General features: G+C 44.2%; 1 protein-coding gene and 1 long non-coding RNA gene across 3 annotated transcripts in view; both read left to right on the forward strand.

Annotated features, from left to right (window-relative positions):
* Nucleotides 1-9,779, forward strand: part of ADCY9 (adenylate cyclase 9) — an 88,016-nt gene that overhangs the window by 70,089 nt on the left and 8,148 nt on the right. For both annotated transcript variants that reach the window (XM_068206560.1, XM_068206561.1), the window contains 2 exons: nt 2,551-2,699; nt 5,685-5,726. In XM_068206560.1, coding sequence (XP_068062661.1) covers nt 2,551-2,699; nt 5,685-5,726 — 191 coding nt within the window. The remainder of the gene's footprint in view (nt 1-2,550; nt 2,700-5,684; nt 5,727-9,779) is intronic.
* Nucleotides 5,736-7,627, forward strand: LOC137483481 (uncharacterized). Its single transcript, XR_011004482.1, has 2 exons — nt 5,736-7,194; nt 7,326-7,627. It is a non-coding gene; the product is annotated as an uncharacterized lncRNA (long non-coding RNA).

Genomic DNA, 9,779 nt, shown 5'->3' on the forward strand with positions numbered 1-9,779 from the left:
GGATTAGTGAAGGGTGTTCAGGCTTTGCAGAGTGAAATGAAGGAATTCAAAGCAGAGAGCACTTGGTACCTAGAAATGGCCATTGCAGTGGCTGGGGGAGTGGTTAAAGGAATGCAATAACTGCCTTCTGAAAAGGAATGGAAAGAAATTGGCATATTTAACCCAGACACAGAGATCCATAGGGAATTTGGTGTCTCTGTTATTCAAAGCACTCAGAAGGGGAGAATGAGGGGTTAAACATTCATAGAATCGCAGAATGGTTTGGGTTGGAAGGCGCCTCTTGTTCCAGCTGCCTGCCATGAGCAGCAGTGAGGAGAGGGGAGAACAGTTTAATTTAAAGGCCAACTGTGGCATAAAATCAAGGCTTTAAAACTGAGAACAAAATAGCCTCAAGCTGGAGATGAAAGATTGTTTCTCTGCAGGTTTCTCTCAGGCAGCACAGTGTGCAATCCTTCCTTTCCAGGACCTTCAGGGAATTCTGTTTCACAAAGCTCTTGCTGTTTCAGGGCCCTGGGTGTAGGTAATGACCAGATCTTCTTCACTCTTCCTATCACAGCTTATTCCTGGTTACTGGGGGCTGTTTGTTCCATGGGAACGTGTGACCACAGATTTTTTAAATCCGTGCTGATTTAAACACACATCCCGTGGTTATCACAGTCACAGGAGGGTGTGGTTGACATTCTGTTCCATCCCATGCTTAAGATCATTCTGCAGCTTCTACTTTTTGGAACTTTAGGGAGGAATTTTTAAGCTGTAAATGGATTTGTTTGTTCATTCAGTCTAATGATGGTCTTTCCCCTCCATGATTATCAGTAAATAACCATAGGAATGTTTTCCTCAAGGGAAGGGAGATGAAAACCTTCAAATCTCTCAAATCTGTCCATTGATTTTGATACCATCCCATTCATCACCATCCTTGATCATCTCTCCAAACGTTTCAGATAATATCAGAAGAACCACTTTACAAGTGTGTTCTCAATACAGCAGGTCAGGTTGAGTTGAAACACTTCAGGCAGCAGCAGTAAAATGGTGATTTTCATCACCAAACTGAGAATGAACTTTGCTTTCTTCCCTCTTGCAGGTGCTCCAGAGTCGTGGGGCTGTTGGCTCACTCTCCAAGAGATATCCCAACTCAGCTTGTGCTCAGTGTTTCCACACTCATGGAGCTCTAGGAAATGGAGTCAATCTATAGAGGGTCAGGTAAGTGTCCTCCTTTACTATGACATGGTTTTGCAAAGTTTTTTTTTTATTCATAGCATTTTATACCCTCCCTGGATATAAAATAATTAAAATGAAAACTAACAAAAACTTTCCAAAAGCCATGAAAAAAAACTTTCCAAAGCCATGCATCCATAGTAAAATCCAGCACATCCTGACCCTCTATAGGCTGGCTTCATGCTGGGGCGTCACTTGGAGTGAGAACCAGTGCTCTGCCACTTTGGGAGACCTGAAATGGGGGGGAAAAAGTAGGTTTAAGTTACGGGTTTTTTATGGACACTTCTGAAATTCCTTTTATCTGTTTTTAAGTCATTTAAAAAACCAACAATTGTTGTTTGTGGTTTAAAAATGGTGAATTATGTAAGGATTTTTCCCCATACACTGTGTCTGCTCTCGATCACGTGCTTGTTTGTTATGCCACAGGACTGCCAGGCTGCAGAGTCTGCACTTCAGCTGCACAGGACACCTAAAGGGAGAGAGAAAGGGAGAGAATGATCATTTCATGCTGTAAAACACAGCATGGAGCTAGACCAGAACTCCTTAATCCAAATGTGGAGTCTCTAGTTGAGTTTGGATGGTCATGAATATTCTTGGGAAACCAAAATTGGCACATCATTGGCACACTTGAGGGTTTTGAGGTTGTACCTGGGGAAATGAAGGTGCTCTGGGCAATGCATCTGCCCTGCTCTTCCTTTCCTTTATCCAGTGAAGTTGTGGAGGGGTAAAGGGAGAGGTAAAGGTTTTGAGATGAGACGTTTGGAACAGAAAATGTGAGCTTGTCCTTTCAAATTGCCACAAGTGGTCGTGGTACCAAGTGCGAGTTGCCAGTGACTGGAGCTGCCTGTTGTCACTGAGGCAGATCCTTACCTGGACTCAGGTGTTACAGGGCAGTGTGAGAATGTTCTGAGAAGTGTTTCTAAAAGCAGGCAGGTGGGTGAAATTGCACTCTGCATTTCCAATGCAATGGAATTTCGATACTCAGTTTAAAGCAGGCAGGATCTAACCCCAGCAGTGGAGAGGAGGTTGCCATGAATTTTCACCTTTTTTTCCCTTGTTTTGAATGAGAAGAGGCACTGAGCTTTTGACCAAGGTAAGCTGGAGGCTCTGGGCATCGCTGAAATAACGGGTGTGTGATAAAAAACTCCATCCAGGGAAAACAGTGACAAACCACCAGTGCTAAAGGTTTTCTTGCTGCTGGAAGGGAAGATGTCCATCGTCACGTGGGATCGCTTCCTGTGCCCTTCATCCAGGCGGGATTACCCCTTCTCCCTGGCGTGGCTGTGTGCCAGGGCCCTGGGCAGCTGTTAACCCCCCTCTCTCTCTCTGTTGCAGTACACCATGTTCATGTGTTGTGCCATTCTCATCACCATTGTGCAGTACTGTAACTTCTGCCAGCTCAGCTCCTGGATGAGATCCCTGCTGGCAACCGTGGTGGGAGCAGTGCTGCTCATCCTGCTCTACGTCTCCTTGTGCCCCTCCAGGTGAGCCTCACTCGTGGCTGCAGGGGAGCACAGCTGGGCTTCTCCCAGGGAAACAAGGGGCTGGTGCACAGGATTTTGCTGTCTGCCATGACTTTCTCCAGCATCTCAACCTTAATGATTTTATTTCTTCATTATTTTTTTTAAGGATTTCAGGGGGCCCTCTTCTCTGTGACACTCTGTGCTTCCCGATGTGTTTCTAGGACACAGTTACAGACCCACAGAATTGCCTTTCACCACTAGTTTGAAAATCTGTTTTATTAAGGAATTTCCCAGGTATTTGGTGGTGCCAGAGTGCCCAACTGCTCCCCAACACCACTCTGGATTTATTTTTGCCCTTAGGAACCACATATTCTTCTTCCACCTCCTTCCTCAATGCATTTTCCAGTGTGGAAGGCAGGTGCTTAGGTTTAATGGGATCTAATGGGATCTAATAGCCAGTTCCATTCTCAGTTTCCTACCTTTTCAGAGAACTCTGCAGAACAGTAACCAGAGGAATCAAGATAATGCAGTTTCTGTGCAATAACCTTAAATTTTTCCAGTTTTCCTCTGATAAATGATTTTATGCAAGGAGAATTTGTTTGCAGTATTCTCCTACTGTTTTCTTGCCAAGAGAGTCAAGGGGGTCCTTCTACTCCTATTGGCAAAATTTTATAATCAACTTGCAGTTCTCAGTGGCTTAAGACCCTCCCTTGGGATGGACTTAGCAAGGTCTTCTCCTCAATCAGTCAGTTCCTCTCATTCAGAGACCTGCTGAATCATAAGGTGAAAAACATGAAAAAAAACCCCAAACAAACCAAAAAGAGTTTTCAGATACATATTTTAGTGAGTACTTAGCTTTAATTGCCTCTTTCAGTGTCTTCAGTTGTCTCTTTTAATCTTGATCAAATTTATATTTTTAAAAAAGGAAGACTAAAAGTCACCTCTTACACCTGTTCACATCTGTGATTTGAGGTGGCTGTAAGGGTTGAAGGGAGAAAGTCCTGGGGAAAAAATATCCTGGATCTGGAGTCAGTTGACAAATGATTTCTAAATCATATTGACTACAGAAAAATCCCTTTCTTGTCTGTCTGCAAAGGACTTGGACAAGGAGGGCAGGGGAGTTCTCTCCAGCTTCAGTGCAGGAAAGGAGTGTTTGGTTCTGAAGCCTCCCTTGTCTCCTCATGGATTTGTCCCATTGGGTTCAGGATCCCAGTGATCCCAGTGAACATCATCTGTCCCCCAGCACTGAGTGGCCCTCTCCCAGTCACAAAGACTTTCTCCCTGTGGCTTTTCCCTTTGTAGCACTGGTGCTTTCACGGGCCAGCTACAGCTTCACTGAGAATCATGGAATCACAGAATCCTTGAGTATGGAAAAGCCCTGTGAGACCACCCAGTCCAGCTGTTCCCCCAGCACTGCCAGGGCCACCGCTGACCCGTGTCCCCAAGTGCCACATCCACAGGACTTCTAAATCCCCCCGGGGGTGGGGACTCCAGCCCTGCCCTGGACAGCTGTGCCAGGGCTTTTGCTTAAGACATTTTTCCCCTAATATCCATCCAAACCTCCCTGGCACAGCTTGAGGCTGTTTCCTCTTGTGCTGTCACTTGTTCCTTGGGAGCAGAGCCCAGCCCCCACCTGGCTCCAAACTCAACCCCAGGTCTGGTTTTCCAGGGGAATTAGAGGAGAGCAGACCCTTGATGCCATTTCTTGATTCCCTGGTTGCTCTTCCCTGATTGCCCCCAGCAGAAGTTCCTGGAGCTCCTTCCCTCCCCCAGTGCAGCTCCCTGGGGGCTCCTGGCAGAGCCTGGTGGAAGGGGGTCATGGAATACACTCCTGGACAAGATCTGTGTTGAGACTTAGTGCAGAAAGAAAGACACAGAACTGGGGATTTTCCCTGCATTTCAGCTTTATTAAGGGACTGGGAATGGCTGTTCCATAGGTGAGAGGCGGAGACCTTGCTGTTGTGTCAGGTCACAGCATCAGCTCTTGCTGAGTGCTAAAGGGGCTCTGTGAATGTTAAGAAACCCCATTATCTTAATAAATGTTACTAATGATGGTGTATTTCCACCTGTGGTGTGAACAACAGTGACCACTAATGGGCAAGGTTCAGAAATCCTGGAATATGTTGTTATTTCATCCCTCAAAAATAAATATTTCAAGTAATAGAGGTGTTCAACTGCAGGTCTGAAAAGGTGATTGATAGAATGAATCCTGAACAAAAGTCATACAGGTTTAGTTAGTGAAACCCATTACTTCAGTTTGTTAATAATCATCTTTTTGTTTGTCTCTTACCATGATTCTGATAATATTTTTCGTCACTGTGGCAGTTGCAGCCCTGTCTGCACCACAGACAGATCCATTCTGCAGTTTTACTTCCTTTTCCAGTTGTAATAATCCTGAGACTTTGATACACTCTTGCTACTTGATTGCAGTATAGAAATTGTCATTCAAATAAATAAGAAAAGTTCTTGAATTACTTATTTTCTCTAATGGCATAGTAAAACATGGGTTCTGTGTTTGTTAGGGTTTTGGGGATTTGGGAGGTTTTTTGGGTTTGGGTGGTTTGGTTTGTTTGTTTGTTTTGTTGGTTTTGGTTTGGGGGGGTTTTGGTTTTGGTTTTTGTTTGGAGATGTTGGGTTTTGTCTCTTTGTGTTTTATTTTTAAAATATTTGTGCTATGTGTTCACTTAAGATGAAGGCATAACAGAGTCTTAGAGTTCTGGGATTGCTTTTCCCTGTTTTCCAGGTAAGATGGGATTGTTTAACAATTACTTGTTCCAGGCATTACCAAGTTCCAGTTTCCCTTTACAGGGATTTGCAGCTCTGGCTGGTTCCCTCTTCCAGGCAGATAAGTCATGTTCAGACAAAGATTGTGTGCAGTTGATCAGGCCTGCAGTGCAGTTATTGGTCTGTGCAATAGGGAAGTTGAAAATTCTGTCTGGAATGCTGCAGGATGGTTTGTTTATTGCTTTAGCTTTCCCTCTGTAATCAGTGCTTTTTTCATTTCAGCTCCTTGGAAGCTCCTCATCTAGATTTGGCACAGAACTTTAGGTAAGCTTTATGTAAAATTACCGTCTTTATATTTAGGGATAGAAACATTTTCAGTGAATTACATGTAGCAAAACTTTACATCCACAGTAATAACTTTGGAATTCAACAAATTGGTTCGGCAAGTTGTGTTTAAGCTCTTCGTGTAATTTCCTTTACAGATTACTTGGGTATGACCAAAACTCATCAGGGCTGGTGCTGCAGTCACAGAGTTGTGTAATGATATTTTCTCCTTAAATTGGATTTCTAGGAAATAGAACTATGGAGGAGCTATTTAAAACAGCATCTGTTTCTCCAGTAGCAGCAGTTTTTAGAGCATTATCTGTTTATTTGATTTCCTTGGCTGATTTGCACCATTCAGAAGCAGTGTGAGTTGAATACTCTCACAGCTGGGCAGGTGAGAATTCCCTGGTGTGGAGGAGCTTCCTCTGGAAAAGCTGGATGTGCAGCCAGCTGCCTTCCCAGGATGGGATGTGACAGTCTGGGCCTGGCAGTCACCTGGCCTGGGCAGGGAGTCATAAAACTGAGAGCAAAGGAAATTTTAGCCCGCAGCCTTTCAAAGCAAACAAAAATCCCTTCCTGGGTAATTAATGGCCCCTTAAAATAAGTGTGGTAAAGATTCACTCTGGTGATTTCAGTGTTGAGTTTCTCACGGGTTTATTGCAAGTTTTTGCAATAGCATTTGAAGTGTTTTTACTGGTCTTTGGTATTAGACAAGTCTGTGTTTGCTCATGGTAAATTTGGGGGCAATATTTGGGCCATTCTGGGTTTGATTGAACTGTGGATGTGTGACTTGGTTTTCAGGAGCATGTTGTTTGTCCTGGGAGGATGTGTCAAAACAAAATTCCTTTCTAATAATTCTCATCTCCACAAATGCTGTGGTAGTTTAGAAAACAGGTGGGGTTTAGTACCGAGGGATGAGAACGGTGTTTCTTTGGGTATTTCTTCACCAAGGACTCAGCACTTACTGCAGTGTTGAGGTTTGGGGGGCTCTGGCTTTTCTTAGATGAGTTTTCCTTTTTCCTGGTTTTGATTAATGAAAGTTCTTTTTTGTAACAGAATTCCAGTTCCTTGAATCCAGAATGGAAATTTAAAGCCAAAAGAATAGAGGGGGCTTTTTTTTTTTTTTTTTTGTAAACATCAGTGTGCTGATCACTCCAGTAGTGTCTTAGGATCAGCTTTAGTTTGGATCCTTGTTTTTGTTTGTGAAGCTTTTGTGCTCCTCAGAATTACAAACCTCTTCCCCAGCAGCTCAGTAGGCTCCTGGCCAGCTGCTAATCACTGATCAATAATTCATCCTGTCTTAAATCTTTGACAACTGGGTCTTCCCCTCAGTGACAGAAATCTGTGGAGAGATCACCTGACAAGCATTGTTTTCCTGCAGATATTTTTCTTCCATAAATATGTAACTTCTAACTGATGACAGGTGAAGGTGAGGGTTGCTGAGGACCAAACCATGGAGGTGTCTCTGGTGAGCAGCTGTGGAGTGAGGCTTTGCCTCCTTTGCAAGGCTTGGCTTGTGATCTAAAGGCCAAGTAAGGCAGTGACCAAGATATGTCGCCTGTTAAACATTTCTAAACTTCATTTTTCAGTTTTTATTAGGATGTGGTCTGTGCTCCTTCAGCTGAGGAAGAGACCCAGGTGCTAATTCTGCTCAGCACTGCCCTTCAGTCCAGCTCCCCTGGCCTGACCCTGCCCAAACTTGGACATTAACAAGTGTTGGAAGTTAGAAGAGAGAACTGGGAGTTAATCCTATTCTGTTTCTGCCATTAAACAGAATGTGGCTTCTTTCTTCAGGGCTCTTACGCTGTATATTATTGTATACCACATTTCTGGAGTACAGAATTTCCCCTTTTTTCTCATAATGGACTAATAAAAGCTGAAACTCTCTTAGCCTAACAAAATTTTTTGCTGCACCTTTCTGCCAGAATTGCATAAATCAGGTTCCTTGCTTACCCCACTCAGCACTAAAGTTTTCCCATGTTCTAAGAGGGCTAGACAAGGTTGTGTGTTGCCTGTAATGAGGTTGTTCCCTTTCCTTGATCAAGAATAGAGATAATATTAATGTTGCCTGGGAAGAGAGACAGTAGTAATGGTAATGAAGCCTTAGCAAGAGTTCACCTCTGGACTGTCTGTAAATAAAAATGTGGAGTTTGCCTTGTTTTCCAGCAGCCCAGTTCTTCAGCCCAAAGGGTATGACCATGAACTTTGTCTTTGAAGCAGGAAACATTTCTCATTTTCATTCCTTCCTCACCTCAGAGCAGGTGGGATGTGCCACTTTCCAGTGGGGCTGCTCAAGGGCCAGCAGCAGTCGGCCACTTGAGCGGAGACTGCAGTCACCTGGTTGTAGGGCAGGGTTTATAGGCATCCACTGCACGTTTTTCGTGGACAGCAGCAGTTTGATGCCCTTTGCCACACCTTTCCTCCCTTGCATTCCTCTCTCAGATTTAGCAGGCAGAGGCATCCTCTTTCAATATAGCAAGATATCCAAATCCAAACAGGGGTTACTGGCTCAGAAGCAAACTGGCTTTCCAGAAAGCTCTTTCAGTGGAAAGCCATTATCTTTATGATTTGTGATCAAGCCAAAGGAGATTCTATCTCTGGAGTCTCACTTGTTCCATGTTCACAGCCTGGATGAAGGTGCCAAGTTAATAGTGAGGGGGCTGTGCCAGGCAGCATTTCACCAGTTTGAGTTAAAGAAACATTGTCAGGTCAAGATTTCAATTTGAATGATTTTTAAAATCAGTTTTCTGCTGCAGCACCTCATAAAAAGTAGAATTGAGAAAGACTGGGCGATGGGGTGGATCCTTCCTGTTGGAGGTGTGGGGGATTCTTTTCTTCTTTTCATTCCAAATGGAGACTCCAGGTCATGGCTGCTGCCTGGGGGAGGTGATTTAGGTGATTTTCAGCCCTGTAGATCCTGTATCCTGGTCACTGCAACATCCACAGGCTGGATTTCCAGATGAGGACGATGCAGCTGCTCTCTCCTTCAGGCTGGAATCAGGGCTTTCCATACTGATGCACAGTGGGATAAAATTGCCTGCTCTGGAGAAGGGATCCCCATTCCCCATGAATGGAAGGAGGTCAGTGCACAGTCAGTCACTCCCTGCACGTGCAGATCTCAGGGCTGGAGCCCACGTGGCCAGCGAGGTCAGGCCACCCTGAGCAGATCATGGAGAGCTCCTGGAATGGGAATGGGAGGCAGCAGCTCCTTCCCTGAAGGCAGATCACTGCTCCTGACAGAACCTTTGTGGTGCTTGCCTCATTCAGTGCAGAGGAGTTAAAGTACTTTGAGAGTGGTTTGTACAGCAAACTGTAAATAAAAAGCCTTTAATGGCTTAAATAAATCCCTGTGGCAGGAATATCTGATATTAGAGGGGATTATCTGGATCAAACTCATACTCTCAGAGCAGTAACAGTCATTGCTCAGATCCTTTAACAGATCTCTGCCTACAAGATGTGAGAAATAATTAACTCAGATTCAGAGAAGAGCCTGAATTGTGCTCCTTAATCCAGATTCCTTCCTCACTTTCCCCCACCTATTCTTATTTTCCAAGATTTTTTTCTCTTACGTGCATCATTTTGTTTTATAAGCCCATCAAGCCGGGAGGGCATTTTGTCACCTCCAAAATAGGTAGCAGGGATTGTGTTTCAGGAATTGTTCCCTTCTAGTCATTAATTATGGAATTATTTGGGCTGGAAAAGACCTCCAGGATCAGGGGATCATAGAATAAAAGGGACCAGCAAGGATCATCGAGTCCAACCATCAACCCAGCCAATGCCACCTCTAAACCATGGCTTTGTCTTTGTCACTGACCTGTCTTTCAAGGGAAGAAAGAAACAGGTTCATAGCAGAGGTTCTGCTGAGAATCATTGAGGAAGGAGTGTCTTGGTACAGCAATTACAGGAACCTGATGGTGGGGCTCTACTTTGAGTTGGGACATCTCCTCCTTTCACAGTCCCCTTGTGAAGAGGGAATAAAATGAATACATATTCACTTCTCCTGGGAGAAGTATATTTATGGTAGAAAAAAAGTCATTTTCAATGTAATCTGTC

The sequence above is a fragment of the Anomalospiza imberbis genome, chromosome 16 (assembly GCF_031753505.1).
Source record: "Anomalospiza imberbis isolate Cuckoo-Finch-1a 21T00152 chromosome 16, ASM3175350v1, whole genome shotgun sequence".
Taxonomy (NCBI): domain Eukaryota; kingdom Metazoa; phylum Chordata; class Aves; order Passeriformes; family Viduidae; genus Anomalospiza; species Anomalospiza imberbis.